Source organism: Emys orbicularis, chromosome 7 (genome assembly GCF_028017835.1).
Source record: "Emys orbicularis isolate rEmyOrb1 chromosome 7, rEmyOrb1.hap1, whole genome shotgun sequence".
NCBI lineage: Eukaryota > Metazoa > Chordata > Testudines > Emydidae > Emys > Emys orbicularis.
In genome coordinates this window covers 30,148,616-30,167,597 of record NC_088689.1, presented here as the reverse complement: position 1 = coordinate 30,167,597, position 18,982 = coordinate 30,148,616, and the positions used below count along the sequence as shown (strand labels likewise).

The window sequence follows — 18,982 nt, the reverse complement described above, 5'->3', positions numbered from 1 at the left end:
ATAGCTAAGGCAGTTTTGCACTTTTAAAGTTACATTAAAATGTTGTTTTAAAAGCAAATGGAAATGTGAATACTATTCAGAATAAAATAAAACTATTAAAATTGCCTGGGTGACTAATTAACATAATTAGTCACAGTTCTGTAAGATTAATCACATTGAGACAAAAGCCTCTAGCAACACCTATTTTAGGTCCTTCATATCAAAAAGTATGCTGGTGAATATTAAGATACATGCAACAGGGCATTAACACCCCCCCATCTTAATATTTATCTGAATCCAGAGTGATGGTACTGCAATTTTCCTTGTATAGATTAAAACAAGGTTCTTTTCTATTTCACCTTGGTTTAAGCTTCTGTCACAACAACATAACTAAATTGTAAAACCTAATTTGCATTCTGTTCCTACAATAATTACACTTCTCTTATGGACAAATTAATTTGAATAAAATCATACAGATATGAATAAATCCAAACACTTGTGTTAAAGAAACAGACAGACCCCAGCCTCTCAACATACTGTACACTCTGCTGCTCCATTCTCTACATAATCAAGTATACAGTAGCTTTCAGATTAAAAGAAATAATGAATAACACTCCTCACCTATTTTAGCAAAGACAGCTGGTGTGGTAACCGTCCTACGTTTACCGTCATCTGCAAGATTTGATGAGTTTCCCGTGCTAGGAAAGAGTTTTCCATTCCGAAAGACAATAAACTGTAGCTTGCAAGTGGAGTTATCAACAGATTGCAAGGCTGAAGACTGAGAGAAGACAGACTGTGGCAAATGAACTGAAGCTACTGCTACAGCATTCTGTACAATGAGAGGAAAAAAGAAAAATTTAAAATGCAAATCACAACAGGGTTGCTTTCGGTATGTTTTAAACTCCTGTACAAGAAATGTATGCTGCCTCCCTTTTCCAACAGACTAGAAGCAACCAAACAAGCAGGAGCGGTAACCATGGGAATAGGACTGGTACAGCGCATATTAAAAGGAAAAACGTTTTGATTGAATGTGTGAGCCTATATGGTCAAGCTCCCTGCTGCAGAGGTGCAAATGGTTCTTACCATGCCTGCTAGAGGGTCCATCAACACTGCAGATCTGATTTAAAGAGACAACCTCTACCAGGTTTTCTCCTTCACTTAAAACAGAATCAGACAATTTACATGAAAATTTTTCTCTGAAAGGGTACTTAAAGAGTACTGGTATAATTTTATTAATACAAAAATTACATCAGTGGAGAATTCTAAACAGAAAAAATGTAGTGTAGTAAATATATTTTATGGGTAGTATTTCATTCTTGCTTCACATAAAGAAAATTATTCATCCAACTCCGTGTTTTAGTAAATCTCGCATTATAAATATATCAAAGTACAAATGTAACAGAAGAAAGCAATGTTAGTATGAGGTGAATACAAAGACTGTCAGATCACGATAATGGCTTTGACTTGTGAATGTGTTATACACCATTATGCGAGTAGAGACTTCACTTACAAAATGAATAAAAACACACCAAAATGAATGTTATGCTGATTTTTCTCATCATTCATTCTTCTTCCTCCTGCACAAGAGGCAACCTTATCAGTAAGCACTGAGATACGTACAAGAAAAAACAAAAGGGGAGCAGAGGGTAAATAAACAGGACAAGAGATTGGCCTGAGTCTATTTATCTGAAAAGTCTATTTATTTAAAAACAAACAAATTGAAAAATGTTCTGAGTAATTTACATTCCCCAAAGGCAAAGTACAGCTTCTGTGCACACAATTTGCATAGATTATCACACAATTTACTTATAGCACATGTGCAGTACCTCTTCGAAAATTAAAAAAGAATCATCTTCCCAATCATACAGACAAACATGACATTAATATATTTATATGTGCTGGGAAGGAGTCATGTGTGATAGATAATACATAATGCTACCCAGGTGAGTGAGCTGAAAGGCTACAATCATGTAACAGAGGGTTCTTGTGACATCATAGTATGAGAGCAAAGATTGAGCGGCCTGTGATGTCATCACAAGTTTTAGACGCATGGGTATAGGCTTATTCACAATTCTCCTCTGTTGCAGTGCACATTCTGGAAGCGTATCAAGATTTTAGCATGACAAAAGTGCTTAAAAATTACATAAAAGTCCTTCTGGACTGGATGGCATTTTCTTATCTGGAAGATGCCATTTGTTAGATAAAGACATTTTGGAAAAACAGAACAAAAAACAACAGGAGAAAATCTTGTAGATATTTTTAATCTCACCATTAGATTTTAAAACAGCCGAGGAAGAAGCCATTGTTAGAATGCTGGAATTGTGACATTAGTAGTAACTCAGTCAATCATTATGCACTCAACTTCCGATAATTTTTATATTGCAGTCCCATTGATTATAACGCTGTAAAATTTCTCACTGGTTATTCCCTCATGCTTTTAAAAAAAGTCATATTTCACTGTTATGATATCATACAGTAGCTGTGAAAATATGAACCTCTGATGACATCACCTTAGTCACAAAACTGTTTTCAACAACTAGAAGTAAGGATTTTTACTAGGTCCATTCATCAAATTTCAGCAAGTACCTATTGAGGACTTCTCTAGGGTTGCATATGAGTGTGAGCGAGGTTACAATTTATTTATATTGTTCTTTTATTATTATTACTGTGTGCTGGAAGCAAGAAAAGCACTAAATTACACAAATTATTTAGTACATAAAAAGGAGAAAGCTAGCAGCTCTTGAATAAGATTATGATAATGAGACTGACTCCTAAAAGCATTGGGATAAATAATGATGTACCATAGCTTGACAAAAGCAGCCGTGAATAAGCTGGATGAACACAAGGGGTTTTATAGAGTATTTACTGAGATAGAAAACTATTAAGCCAGTGTGATTCTCAAGCTCTTCCATACTGTGACTCCATGTTACAGAGGGGGAAAAAAGTTATGAATCCCCCTTTCCCAACAAGGTGTAAAGGAAAGTGGTAATAATGCCCTTGAGCTTGCTCAGAATCCCCATATTGAGAACCCATGATCTAAGCCAATCAGACTTGGAATGCTGTCCATGTATTGCAAATGATTTGTGGAAATACCTACACTTGGAGTGGATATACAGGGCATGTGGTGGTGGGGGGGTTTTGTTTGGTTTTTTTGTTGTTCCCTGATTGGAGATGTGTAAATCTAAAGAGCAAATACTCATGATTATGCATTCAAAATTTGCTTTCCATGGATACTCTGCAATGATAGATTAAAACTGGCTGTTTCAGCACACATTCCTGCCAATAAACTCATCTGCTAGAATATTCATGGAACACACACACACATTGCAAGTGCCTACACATTCACATTGCTGTTTCAAAATATGAACAAATATTTGTGAACAATTTTTCCATCTTAGCCAAGTGAGAACAATTTTTCAACAGCATTACTCATATGGGGAAGGTGTACTGTACACTAGAACTCTCTCTCTTCTGTAAAAGAGGAGCCAGCAGAGTCTCGTGGATAAAGCACTGGCCTAGTTGGAAGACTAGGCCTCTATCCTTGGCTCTGACGTTAACTTTCTGTGTAAGGGTAGGTCTACACTTACCCGGTAGTTCGGCGGCGAGCGATCGAACTTCTGGGTTCGACTTATCGCGTCTTGTCTGGACGCGATAAGTCGAACCAGGAAGTGCTCGCCGTCGACTGCGGTACTCCAGCTAGACGAGAGGAGTACGCGAAGTCGACAGGGGAGCCTGCCTGCCGCGTGTGGACCGAGGTAAGTTCGAACTAAGGTACTTCGAACTTCAGCTACGTTATTCACGTAGCTGAAGTTGCGTACCTTAGTTCGAATTAGGGGGTTAGTGTAGACCTGGCCTAAGAGCAGGTAAGTTATGTCACCTCTCTCCCTCAGTCTCCCTACCTTCAAAATGCAATAATGAGAGCATTTTGAGAGCTACATGGGGTGACCAGATGTCCCGATTTTATAGGGACAGTCCCGATTTTTGGTTCTTTTTCTTATATAGGCTCCTATTACCCCCCATTCCCTGTCATGATTTTTCACATTTGCTGTCTGGTCACCCTAGAGCTACAGCTAAAAAGCATTATAGAAAAACAGTTTTATTATTATTGATAATATTAATATTACATCTGGGGAGACTTATGACTGAATGAATCAAGTGCCAATTGCTGTACTACATGTAAAAATTATTGTTATGGTTTAAATGAAGACATTTCCCCTGTTACAAATTTTATTTAATTACTATAGTATGAAACTGCATATGTGTGGCACTTTACAAAATTCAACTAACAGTATTTATTATGAGGAGGAGCTCCACCGTTATGACAGCAATTATAACACTGCCCTAAAAATGCCATCTGGTGTCTAGCAAGGGAACTGCAGCTTCACAATGGTGTGCAGATTCAGCAATGACACCTGGCATTTGCTCAGGGAAAGGCAGGAAAAGCTGCCAGCTTGTGCAGTTTATTTAACCATTAGGATTTACACACTCGGTGGGCTTTTGCAAAATAACCATGTAGGTAATCCAGTCATGACAGCAGGGTTGTTTGCATTCCATTTCTCACGACTGTATTCAGACTAGACACACCCTTCAAAAGAGGAAATACTAGAGCGATTGGAAACACTGATTGGTTGAAATCAAAATGTTCTGTGGGAATGTGTCAACTTCAATGAAATTCTGATGGAACCCTGCCTGCCAGGAATGTTACAAAACCCACCTGGTTTCTTGCCAGCTCACCTGCCTAGCTCTTCAGCAGGCCACCAGAGGAGCTGAGAGCCTGCAAGCCCTGGCTCATGGCTTTTCAAAATCCAGGGCTTCTAGAGTTCCTGGCTCTTGCACAGCCTGCCAGGTGGACTGTCCTGGAGCCAAGGCTCCCAGCCTCCTCCTCAGCCTAGAAGCCCTGTGAGCCCCAGCTCCCTGAGCTGCTTGGCTCCTTCATTGACATACTGCAACATTTAGGTAAAGATGAAACAAAATGCCATTTTGACTTTTTCTAAAGAAAATTTCAGAATTCCCATTTTGTGGAAAATTTTGACATTTCAATTTTGTTTTATTTAAGAATTTTATTTTGGAAATTCCCACAGAATAAGAATTCCAGTTACCAGCCAACTCCAGAAAACTCTAAAAAGGGACATAAGAATCCGAGAGAACAATACTGAATTTAACAAGTTTGACTGCAGTGTTGTTGTAGCCGTCTTGGTCCCAGGTCTGTTGGTGAAAGAGCCAAGCTTTTGAACTACACAGAGTTCTTCTTCAGAGATCACCCACCTTGCCTATCAAAAAATTTAAAATTTCTCATACCTCAAAATATTGAGCGCTACTGACTCTTGACATTTTTAGTAGCTCATGCATGTGTGACTCTTATTAAAAATGTTTAAGGGAAAAAGTGAAAGATTTAAAGTGAATTTCTTCCCCCAGGCAATTTTACTCTGGCCTGGAGCACACTTCCTCATAATTGATGCTAGCATTCACAAGGAGTTTTTCAGTGTTTAGAGAACACATTGCTTAAGGTGCCTTTGTGATATAGTAACCCTCTTCCTGGTTGCCCTCTACTTTCATGACCTTTACTTCTTTAAAGAGGCCTGCTCCTGTCTTCAGCATTCCTCGCTGATTGTCCTGCTCTAGCTAAATGGAATTGGAACGTTGTAAGGAGACTAAACACCAATTATCAGAGGTTTGTTATTAACATATTTTCCTGCTTGCCCTGTGCTGGAATGACATCCATTGGATGATCAGGTATACAAATCCTTCTTCTAGTGCTGTCCTTGCTGTTACCATTACTATATTGTGCTGCAAGAATATGAGGGTCTTGTTCCATTGTAGCTAGAGTGCTCCATCAGCTGTAGTGAGTCATGACACAACAGAAGCCCTTCCCTCCGGCTGCATACATCTTGTAAGGAGTGCAATGAACGAGGCCAGGACTGTCGCACACTATTTTTCAAATATTACAATATAATATCATAAAATATTTTTTGCAACCTTGGTAATTGCAGCTTGTATGGTGAGGAGTGATTGAGGCAGAACCATGCAAGAGCCATTGTCTTCTTCATTATGCATTTTGTATCTAAATGGATTTCATGGAGCCCTGTTTGTGCTGTAAACACAGAGTAGTACACAGCACTACAAGAAGACAAACACATATCTGAGGATGTATTTTATGATATTATATTACACTATTTGAGAAACAGCATGTGCTCATATAGTTAGAAATTGTGTGACAGTTAATTCAAACACACAAAAGGAAAGATATAAGGCTGCCCATGAAACCTTAACTTTTGCAATTCCTGATTAAGTGCTTCAACTTTGCTTGATTTAAATTATTCTTCAATTAATTGAAAATCCACCACATCCCTAGATGAGCAGTTCCAATTGTTAATTTCCCTAACTTAAAAATTTGCACCTGAATATGAGGTCAGAAGAAAACAATCTCTGGCAAAAATGAAACAAATGTAGCCACCTCAATCCCACAATCTGAAAGAGAAGCTGGCAAAGAAATAGAGAAAGTAGGTGCAGTGCTTCCAAACATTAAAAAATTTGATGACTGTCTAATGGATTGGGATGCATTAAGGATATAATACATCATACTGATACAGATCTGAGTGTGCCGCCAGAAATACATGCACCACATAAAGTTGCATTAGCAGTAAGAGAGCAAGTAAAAACTGAACTTGGCTGGATGGTAATATCAGGTGTTACTGAACAAATACAGACACCAACTGACTGAGCTAGTTGCATGGTCCCCACAATAAAATCAAACAGAATATTTATAAACAAATAGAGAATATCCAAAAGATGAAAACAAGGACCTAAAACGAGACTTCTGCTCCACTAAAATTGCTGAGGAGGTCCTATCAAGACTTCAAAATAAAAGAGTATTTTCAGTTTGGGATGCATGCCAAGGGTTTAGGCAGACTAATTTGATACAAAAAGTGCAAAACTCTGCACTTTCAATTCCCCGTGTCGGCAGATATTTGTTGAAACAACTTCCCTTTGGGATTGTCTCAGCACATGAGACAGACTGAGGTATCACATCCCTGACCCTTGTGGTTCTAGAGTGGGCAGAAGTAAATGTTGAGTTACTGATTTGGGGCAAAAATAATTAAGAAACAATGAGAGCCTTTGTAATGTTCTTCAATGTGCCAATTAAAAAAGGGAAGAAGGAGGATCTGGGGAACTACAGGCCAGTCAGCCTCACCTCAGTCCCTGGAAAAATCATGGAGCAGGTCCTCAAGGAATCAATTCTGATGCATTTAGAGGAGAGGAAAGTGATCAGGAACAGTCAGGATGGATTCACCAAGGGCAAGTCATGCCTGACTAACCTAATTGCCTTCTATGATGAGATAACTGGCTCTGTGGATGAGGGGAAAGCAGTGGATGTGTTATTCCTTAACTTTAGCAAAGCTTTTGATACGGTCTCCCACAGTATTCTTGCCAGCAAGTTAAAGAAGTATGGGCTGGACAAATGGACTATAAGGTGGATAGAAAGCTGGCTAGATCATCAGGCTCAACGGGTAGTGATCAATGGCTCCATGTCTAGTTGGCAGCTGTATCAAGCAGAGTGCCCCAAGCATCGGTCCTGGGGCCGGTTTTGTTCAATATCTTCATTAATGATCTGGAGGATAGCGTTGACTGCACCCTCAGCAAGTTTGCAGATGACACTAAACTGGGAGGAGTGGTAGATATGCTGGAGGGTAGGGATAGGATACAGAGGGACCTAAACAAATTAGAGGATTGGGCCAAAAGAAATCTGATGAGGTTCAACAAGGACAAGTGCAGAGTCCTACACTTAGGATGGAAGAATCCCATGCACTGTTACAGACTAGGGACTGAGTGACTAGGCAGCAGTTCTGCAGAAAAGGACCTAGGGGTTACAGTGGACGAGAAGCTGGATAGGAGTCAACAATGTGCTCTTGTTGCCAAGAAGGCTAATGGAATTTTGGGCTGTATAAGTAGGGGCATTGCCAGCAGATCGAGGGACGTGATCATTCGCCTCTATTCAGCATTGGTGCGGCCTCATCTGGAGTACTGTGTCCAGTTTTGGGCCCCATACTACAAGGAGGATGTGGAAAAATTGGAAAGAGTCCAGCGGAGGGCAACAAAAATGATTAGGGGGCTGGAGCACATGACTTATGAGGAGAGGCTGAGGGAACTGGGATTGTTTAGTCTGCAGAAGAGAAGAATGAGGGGGGATTTGATAGCTGCTTTCAACTACCTGAAAGGGGGTTCCAAAGAGGATGGATCTAGACTGTTCTCAGTGGTAGCAGATGACAGAACAAGGAGTAATGGTCTCAAGTTGCAGTGTGGGAGGGTTAGGTTGGATATTCGGAAAAACTTTTTCACTAGGAGGGTGGAGAAGCACTGGAATGGGTTACCTAGAGAGGTGGTGGAATCTCCTTCCTTAGAGGTTTTTAAGGTCAGGCTTGACGAAGCCCTGGCTGGGATGATTTAGTTGGGGATTGGTCCTGCTTTGAGCAGGGGGTTGGACTAGATGACCTCCTGAGGTCCCTTGCAACCCTGATATTCTATGATTCTATGAACTTTAAGTCAAACAGAAGCAAATGACAATTTGAATAGAATGTAGTTAGTTATAAACTTGGTGACAAAGTTTGACAGGACCTAAGAAAAGTAGAGCTAATCGTACAAATAGAAAGACCCCCAAGTGAGGAAACTTTACAGAGTCATAACCAAGAAAATTAGTCATAGTCAAATCCTCCACTTAGAATGTTGCTTGAACACAAGAGCAGAATGGTACAGAAATGATTGACAATAAAATAAAGCTTAATTTTTTGTCAATTAAATGAGAAATATAAAATGACCTAACCTTACAACTGGTCGGACAGTGAGAAAAAACTAGGTACCTCCAAGAATAAATATTTATTGAGACGATAGAGATGTAATTGTTGTATATGACAGGATTGTTGTACACTACAGACACATCCACATGCACATCCACCTATGTACTGAGAAATGTAAGACTAGAGTCCAAGAAGTCCCATTCTGGCCAGATATGCCATAGGGTATAGTGAAAGTGTGGAATCTACAGTAAATAAATACAGGAAATGCTATGCAAAAAAACCCAAAACCCTGAAACCACATGAGATTCCACATCTCTTTTGTTTCAGTGCTGGTGCAAATGTACTTGAATTTAATAAATAAATAATAATATATATATATGCACAATACACTATGTAGCAATGTAAACTGGCTTTCCTTCCATGAGATTCTAGAGAAGTTGCTAACAAATAATGGCGCATTTCTCTTTGGTATATTACCTCAAACACACCAAGTCACATCCTTTTTATGCAGTCAAACATGTTAGCAGTAAAGTCAGTATGAACAGCAAAGAACTTTATTTAAAAAAATACAGGTGGATTCAAATGATCCATACTTAGACTACAACAACCCCTATGCTGTATTAGAATCACCATTTTCAGAGGTGCTGAATCCACTGAAGTCCATGGAAAATACAGGCGCTCAGTACTTTTGAAAATCAGGCCACTTATTTAGGTGCCTGAATATGGATTTAGGAGTCTAACTTCAGGCACACAATTCTGAAAATTTCAACTTAAATGCATAACAATTAGAACAGCTATAGACATGTTTTAACCCTCAGAGTTAAACAACTTTTTTATATTTTTTACCTCATTACTATGTACCAAAGAACCAAGAGACCATCCACCCCTCCACTAGGAAGCGCAAGCTTCCAAACATTCTGAAGTGTGTAACAGTCTGGCCATTTCACAAAATATCAGTATTCAATGCAAATGACCTACGTAACTACTAGCCCATGTTCAGCCAAATATTCCTGATGCTAAATCACAGAAAATGTGGTAGCAAGCAAATTTCAACAACCCTAATCTTCTGCCAATGTCATAGATTTGCTTTACCCATTTAGGCTAAGACTGGGACATAGCATGGAAACAGTACTCGTAGCACTCAGTCACTTGTTCTTTGTTCATGGTAGCCATGGATAGAGCACAAACTGCTACGCTTATACTACTGGATCTGTCTGCAGCCTTCCATGTGTGACTGATGCACATGTAAGTAAGGTTCTATGTACTCCGTGTACTCGGTGACCACAATATTTTCTATAACACCCCCGCCCCCATCATAGAATTGTACTACAGAATTTTTCATTTTTTGAAAAGTTCTTCCACCATGACGACTGCAAAGAAAACTTTTGAAATGTAAAATGAGTATTTCTACATCATCTTGAAGTGTGGACATCAGAACTGGACAAATATTCTAGTACTGGTATTAACAATTCTGTGTGCAGAAGCAAGACCACTTCTCTGCATCTACTTGATATTCCCCGTTTTATACATCCAAGCATCATATTCGCCCTTTTTGCACAGCACAGAGCTCATGTTGAGGTGATTATCTATAATGACTCCATAATCCTTCTCTGAGTCACTGCTTTCCAAAACAGTCTCCCCTCCTGCAGGTGTAGGTTTTTTGTTCCCAGATATATTACCTTGTATTTGGTTGGAATGTTGGACTGTGACTATTTAACCAGGTGATTCATATTATAACCTGTCCTCCTTATTTACTACCCCACCAATTTGTGTGTCATATGGAATTTTTACCAGCAAAGATTTCATATCATCTACATTGTTGATAAAACCATTTAATAACACTGAACAAAAGAATTAATCCCTGAAGGAGCCCTCTAGAAAAGATCCCATTTATTGGTACCTACTCATTAACTACTACATATTGAGATCTGTCAGTGAGCCAGTTTTTAATCCATCTAAGATGTGCCCTGTTAATTCCATATAATGCAAGATTTTAAATAAAAATGTCATGTTGTACAAAATCAATTTCAACAAGCTAATATGCTTATCCTGCAACCCCACATCACCTCTGGCATCTCTTAGACACCAAAACATCTAGCTCTCCAAAAACTTCTCTGAATCAATTATGTGTTGACAATACAAAACTCTGAAGCATATTGAAATATTATGTCAATTTTAATATAAAAATAAATAGCACAGGGCTATTCACTTTCATATTTAATTTAAATACAAACTTTAATGAACCTGCCCCACCAGAGCACTGCGGAAAAGAGGGACCTTGCTGCAAAATGTAGGTACAGTTTGATGCAGAGTCTCCAGAGGAATATATACAACACTTAGCAGGATTAAATGGTACATTCCAAGTGGTTAGCTCTCTTTGAGCTATGATAAGCAATCACTCATTACTGCTAAGATCCGAGAGATGAGATGTCTCCTGAGGACACTAGAGGATGCGTGCCTCCATCTGTTCCTTGTTCCCCCACATGCTGGAGGATAAAATGATCCATTGTTGGGAGTGAAGATTTTATGGTGGAATGAGGAGACTATTTATTATTATGATATTGATGGGACTGTAACGTTAATTGTTACAAGGGCACTCGGAGGTCCCTCACCAAAGGTCCCTCACCAAAGGCTCTTACGTAAATTAAGCTGTCATGGGATAAAAGGGAAGGTCCTTTCATGGATTGAGAACTGGTTAAAGGACAGGGAACAAAGGGTAGGAATTAATGGTAAATTCTCAGAATGGAGAGGGGTAACTAGTGGTGTTCCCCAAGGGTCAGTCCTAGGACCTATCCTATTCAATTTATTCATAAATGATCTGGAGAAAGGGGTAAACAGTGAGGTGGCAAAGTTTGCAGATGATACTAAACTACTCAAGATAGTTAAGACCAAAGCAGATTGTGAAGAACTTCAAAAAGATCTCACAAAACTAAGTGATTGGGCAACAAAATGGCAAATGAAATTTAATGTGGATAAATGTAAAGTAATGCACATTGGAAAAAATAACCCCAACTATACATACAACATGATGGGGGCTAATTTAGCTACAACGAGTCAGGAAAAAGATCTTGGCGTCATCGTGAATAGTTCTCTAAAGATGTCCACGCAGTGTGCAGAGGCGGTCAAAAAAGCAAACAGGATGTTAGGAATCATTAAAAAGGGGATAGAGAATAAGACTGAGAATATATTATTGCCCTTATATAAATCCATGGTTCGCCCACATCTCGAATACTGTGTACAGATGTGGTCTCCTCACCTCAAAAAAGATATTCTAGCACTAGAAAAGGTTCAGAAAAGAGCAACTAAAATGATTAAGGGTTTAGAGAGGGTCCCATATGAGGAAAGATTAAAGAGGCTAGGACTCTTCAGTTTGGAAAAGAGAAGACTAAGGGGGGACATGATAGAGGTGTATAAAATCATGAGTGATGTTGAGAAAGTGGATAAGGAAAAGTTATTTACTTATTCCCATAATACAAGAACTAGGGGTCACCAAAAGAAATTAATAGGCAGCAGGTTTAAAACAAATAAAAGGAAGTTCTTCTTCACGCAGCGCACAGTCAACTTGTGGAACTCCTTACCTGAGGAGGTTGTGAAGGCTAGGACTATAACAATGTTTAAAAGGGGACTGGATAAATTCATGGTGGCTAAGTCCATAAATGGCTATTAGCCAGGATGGGTAAGAATGGTGTCCCTAGCCTCTGTTCGTCAGAGGATGGAGATGGATGGCAGGAGAGAGATCACTTGATCATTGCCTGTTAGGTTCACTCCCTCTGGGGCACCTGGCATTGGCCACTGTCGGTAGACAGATACTGGGCTAGATGGACCTTTGGTCTGACCCAGTACGGCCTTTCTTATGTTCTTATGTTCTTATGGAGGATAGGATGGGCATCTGTTGAATTCTTGGATTTTTTTTATAAATCAAAATAAAGAAACAAACAAGTAAATAAATATAGTCAGTGGAGCTGTCTGGATGGCTCATCCAGCCACATTCCATGTTTTGCATCATGGGACATCGGAGATCAGAATCACAATTAGACCCAATAGCCACCCAGCCAATAGCCTCTGTGACTCATCATCCACAGAGTTGAATTATGGATGAGCACTGCCAATTTTGAGCAAGGAGTCATGTGAATTCCAGCTCCAGTATATTAACAGATGTTCTTTTTTGCACATGAACATATTTGATTTCCATTTACAACTAGTTAAACCCTGTCAATACACATGCCTCATAAGCTTTTAGTTTTTATTTTCCACTCAGGTTCATAGCTTACTGACACAGACGCAGAAGATTCTCAGTAAAACCAGGAAGAAGTACTTTTTAATCAACCTTGACATCTTATTACTCCCACCACCCAAAAATAATAAAGTGACACCCAAAGATTTTACAGCATTAGGATCAAAATATTTGAGTTAAAAGAGGATGGTTATGATATGTACAAGAAAAAAATATTTAAGACTGAGATTATATTGCAAATTGTATTTGCATGTGGGTAGTATACAATACACATAAGAAGGCACCAGTCAAACTTTTACTGAAGTCTTACACAATTTAAATACATTTTCTTACTGAATCTGATTCAAACAGATTCATCCATTGGGTGATATATAAGGCCCTACTTGAACTGCAGGATGATTATCAAAAAATTGACAGGTTTCAGAGTAGCAGCCGTGTTAGTCTGTATCCGCAAAAAGAACAGGAGTACTTGTGGCACCTTAGAGACTAACAAATTTATTAGAGCATAAGCTTTCGTGGGCTACAGCCCACTTCTTCGGATGCATATAGAGTGGAACATATATTGAGGAGATATATATACACACATACAGAGAGCATGAACAGGTGGGAGTTGTCTTACCAACTCTGAGAGGTCAATTAAGTAAGAGAAAAAAACTTTTGAAGGGATAATCAGGATAGCTCAGTACAGACAGTTTGATAAGAAGTGTGAGAATACTTACAAGGGGAGATAGATTCAATGTTTGTAATGGCTCAGCCATTCCCAGTCCTTATTCAATCCTGAGTTGATTGTATCTAGTTTGCATATCAATTCCAGCTCAGCAGTCTCTCGTTGGAGTCTGTTTTTGAAGTTTTTCTGTTGTAAGATAGCCACCCGCAGGTCTGTCATTGAATGGACAGACAGGTTAAAGTGTTCTCCCACTGGTTTTTGAGTATTATGATTCCTGATGTCAGATTTGTGTCCATTAATTCTTTTGCGTAGAGACTGTCCGGTTTGGCCAATGTACATGGCAGAGGGGCATTGCTGGCACAAGTTTTTTTCTCTTACTTAATTGGCCTCTCAGAGTTGGTAAGACAACTCCCACCTGTTCATGCTCTCTGTATGTGTGTGTATATATATCTCCTCAATATATGTTCCACTCTATATGCATCCGAAGAAGTGGGCTGTAGCCCACGAAAGCTTATGCTCTAATAAATTTGTTAGTCTCTAAGGTGCCACAAGTACTCCTGTTCTTTTATCAAAAAATTGCAGCTAAGTTGAGGACAAGCCATGGAAAATTGAGGAAAATTAATAATGAACCTTATTATTTGCAGTAATAGAGTCCATCTTTACTTTTCTGTGATTTTCCTCTGTCAGCCACCTGGGGCTGAGAGCAGAGGCTCACGCTGTCAGCCGCCCAGAGCTGACAATGGGGATCCATGGCTGAGAGTGGCCACCAGAGCTGACAGCAGGGGATCCTGCTCTCAGCCCTGGAAAGGCCAGGGTTCCCGCTGTCAAAACTGTGGTGGAAGCCTAATATCGCGGACTCTGCAACTTTTGCAATACTACAAGTTACAAAGGACCTTAGTGATGTAATAATTTAAATGACTGAATATTACAGCTCTTTAAGCATATTAGTTAATAAGATTCTAAAATTCACAGAACGGTATTCACACTTTAACTAGATAAATATAAAGTTCATCAAGGAACATGAACGGGAATTCAATGCAACTTGAAGGAATAAGTAAAAGAGAGAATTGCCCTGGAGTCAAAAGGCTTCATTAGCTTGTTAATGAAATTTAAATGTCACAAAGGTGGTGATTCTCACACTGGAAGGTAGATGGAGACCAAATCCTTAAGAAATGTCTTCACATTTGGGTGAACAAAAAGAGAAGACCATTGGACTGTGGGTTATATGATGATATAATTGATGAGTGGACTTTAACAGTGACAAGAGCTAGATCTGATTTTTCAGAGAAAACATGCTTTCCAAAATGTTGGTAATGGAGGAAGATAGAGACTCTGTTCTTGCTGGATGCCCATATTGTAAACCACCTTTATTTCACAACATGTGTCTTTTTGTAGTACTCTCATGAAATTCTTGAAGAGCCAGTTGGATCTACTGTGAACACTGAGGAGGAAATTCTGACCCTATTGAAAGCAACAGGAGTTTTGCAATTGATTCATTCGGGCCAGGATTTCACCATAAAAAGCCTAAGGGCTTGTCTATACATCGCTCAGGGATGTGAAAAAGACACCCCCCTGAACCATGACACAGGCCTGGGCGAAGGACCTAGCTTTGGGCTTGGGACAAGAGAACTGGAGATGCTATACTGGTAAGTGATACAGAGGTTCCAAAACTATGACTACAGGTTCCAATTATCAGCACTGTTGAGCCCAGGTTGGAAATATAAGGATGATGTGAGCCTTGTCCTTACTTTAGCTTTCTGAAGACTTGAGGGTGATGTGGTAGAGAAGAGGATGCTTAGCTTTGCACCAGTCCATAAGATCCAGGGACGAATTTAGGGGCAGGTGACCCAGGCGACCACCTGGAGTGCTGGGCTTGGAGGACGCCGGGCTCAGGGTGCTATTTTGGTTCTTAGTGACAAAAGGGAAAATAGAATGTTTGAAGTAAAATGTTTCAGGTATTCTGTGTGTGGCTTCATTTTTCACTAACCTCCTACAAGGTTCTGGACCTTTGTAGAATCTCAAAGAACCTTCCAGACTTTCTGAGAACTACATTGTCCTTGAACCTCCTAGAATGTTGTCAGCCATGCCCTCATGTGTGTATAATGGGCCAGGCATCACCAGTCAGTCTGTGAGCTATAAGAACAAAGTGAAGTGAAGTGAGAGCCCAGCTGTGATATTGTGAACCTTGTTTTATTGAGTACATGTGTTTTAAGACTTGAAGAGTGAAAGTAGCGACTAATAAAGAACATATTTAATGAGATGCTAGAGATATCTATCAAACCCCTATCTATGCAACAATATAAAAGAAATACTGTTACTTCTTTTGCCATGCTTACCACATAATGTTTGATGACTTTCTAAGACTGCAGAACATAGACTTGTGCTCTCCCTAATACTGTCTTTTTTCCCCTGTAGAAAATACAAGATGCCCCCAAGAAACCTTCAGGAGCTCAGTATAGGAAGTGAAAAGCTCAATTGCAATCTAGTTTGCAGTAAGGGGCAAATTTGATGGGAAAATATCAGAAACAGAACAACATAGAATGGACTTTAGGCAGTAGTGATCGTCCCGGTGCAGAAGAAATTGAAGAGCGAAGTGTAAATGATGGAAGTCCTATTTCTAAGGAATTAGCAGATTTACCTGGTGCACAGTTCAATTTCTTGATGTTAATACATTTCAGTTATCCTTAAAATTAAAAAGTTTCTATAAGCTTAGAGGAAACAATTTTTTTATTTGCTTATATATGGAATGAATACATACAGATTTACAGATCCTAGCATGCAAATCTACAGTCTTACATAACAGGGATAAATAAGGCATGTAAATCGTGCATCAGAGTCATGAAATAGGCTACAAATGCAATATAAAATAAGGTATTCAAAAGTTTAACAAATGGGGGTGGGGGGCACCAAAGACACTCCTCACCTGGGGCACCATTGGGCCCGTCCTGATAAGATCATTGTTCTTTAATAAACTCAGATCAGATCCTTATAAACTTTTGAACAATGTAAAGGACACTTAGTATTGTCTTACAAGACAAACACATACTTGGGGGTCCCCATTGTTGGAACCAGACTTTAGTGACACTTGTGTTGATACTGTTGTTTCAGGTCCTTTGTAAAGAAGTTATCTTTGTCTGCCAAATTTAGAATCACAGGGAAGCCTGGATGAATAAACTACTGCCAGAACCATGTGAACAGTGAGGAGTGAACCCTTCATGTGGTAGTACATTCTGACTGTGCTGTATGTCAGAATCTATGGTGTCAGACTCTTGATTCAAAGAAGAAAGATATTCTAAGCCATAAAATCCCTCACAGTTCAAGCTCATAGAAAGACATTCCGAGCCACAAAATCCCTCACTGTTCAAACTCGTTCATTTGAAGTCTGGATTATCTGATCATAAATTGTTAATCAGTCTAGGTTAACTCCCTAGGGCCTGGTCTACACTAGGAGTTTATGTCGAATTTAGCACCGTTACATCGAATTAACTCTGCACCCGTCCACACCACGAAGCTATTTAGTTCGACATAGAGGTCTCTTAAATTCGACTTCTGTACTCCTCCCCAACGAGGGGAGTAGCGCTAAATTCGACATGGCCATGTCCAATTAGGCTAGGTGTGGATGGAAATCGATGGTAATAGCTCCGGGAGCTATCCCACAGTGCACCACTCTGTTGACGCTCTGGACAGCAGTCCGAGCTCGGATGCTCTGACCAGCCACACAGGAAAAGCCCCGGGAAAATTTGAATTCCTTTTCCTGTCTGGGCAGTTTGAATCTCATTTCCTGTTTGGACATCGTGGCGAGCTCAGCAGCACTGGCAACGATGCAGAGCTCTCCAGCAGAGATGGCCATGCTGCACCACCATTCTGCACTTGCTCAGCCGGTAGTTGAAGAGTTCTTTTTCACTGTCCAGGGCGCCTGTATAGGGCTTCATGAGCCAGGGCATTAGCGGGTAGGCTGGGTCCCCGAGGATGACTATAGGCATCTCCACATCCCCAAGAGTTATTTTGTGGTCCGGGAAGTAAATACCTTCCTGCAGCCGTCTAAACAGACCAGAGTTCCTGAAAACACGAGCGTCATAAACCTTGCCCGGCCATCCGACGTTGATGTTTGTAAAACGTCCCCTATGGTCCACCAGTGCTTGCAGCACCATTGAAAAGTAGCCCTTTCGGTTAATGTACTGGCTGGCCTGGTGGTCCGGTCCCAGGATAGGGATGTGAGTTCCATCTATAGCCCCACCGCAGTTTGGGAATCCCATCGCGGCGAAGCCATCTATGATGACCTCCACGTTTCCCAGGGTCACTACCTTTGAGAGCAGTAGCTCAACGATTGCGTTGGCTACTTGCATCACAACAACCCCCACGGTAGATTTGCCCACGCCAAAGTGGTTCGCGACTGACCGGTAGCTGTCCGGCATTGCAAGCTTCCAGAGGGCTATGGCCACTCGCTTCTGGACAGTCAGGGCTGCTCGCATCCGGGTGTCCTTGCGCTTCAGGGCAGGGGACAGCAACTCACAAAGTTCAAGGAAAGTTCCCTTACGCATGCGAAAGTTTCGCAGCCACTGTGATTCATCCCAGACCTGCAGCACTATGCGGTCCCACCAGTCCGTGCTTGTTTCCCGGGCCCAGAATCGCCGTTCCACAACATCAACATGACCCATTGCCACCATGATGTCCTCGGCGCGGGGTCCCGTGCTTTGTGACAGGTCTGTGCCACTCTCAGACTTCAGGTCCTCACCGCGCTGCCATAGCCTCCTCGCCCGATTTCTCAGCATCTGCCTCTGGGAAAGGTGGATGATAAGGTGCGAGGTGTTGACAACGGCCATAACTGCAGCGATGGTCGCAGCGGGCTCCATGCTCGCAGTGCTGTGGCGTCCACGCTGTCACTGACCAGAAAAGTGCGCGAACTGATTTCCCGCCGGCACTTTCAGGGAGGGAGGGCGGGAGTGACGGTTGGATGACGACAGTTACCCAAAACCACCCTCGACACATTTTTTTCCCCAGAAGGCATTGGGGGCTCGACCCAGAATTCCAATGGGCAGCGGGGACTGCGGGAACTGTGGGATAGCTGCCCACAGTGCACCGCTTCCAATGTCGACGCTTGCCCCGTTAGTGTGGACTCACAAAGTCGAATTACTGTCCTTAGTGTGGACACACACGTTCGACTTTGTAATATCGATTCCACATATTCGATTTAAGTAAAATCGAACTACTCTCGTAGTGTAGACATACCCTAAGTTAACTAGGCTGTATGCACAAGCATTGATGGAGATGATTGACAAAATGGAAACCACTCCTCACCCTGAATCAATC

The 18,982-nt window shown here is 40.7% G+C and overlaps 1 protein-coding gene across 1 annotated transcript in view; it reads right to left on the bottom strand.

Annotated features, from left to right (window-relative positions):
* ADGRA1 (adhesion G protein-coupled receptor A1) overlaps window positions 1-18,982 on the bottom strand; it is a 491,306-nt gene that overhangs the window by 75,365 nt on the left and 396,959 nt on the right. Inside the window, exon 13 of the mRNA XM_065407945.1 lies at window positions 601-808. Coding sequence (XP_065264017.1) covers window positions 601-808 — 208 coding nt within the window. The remainder of the gene's footprint in view (window positions 1-600; window positions 809-18,982) is intronic.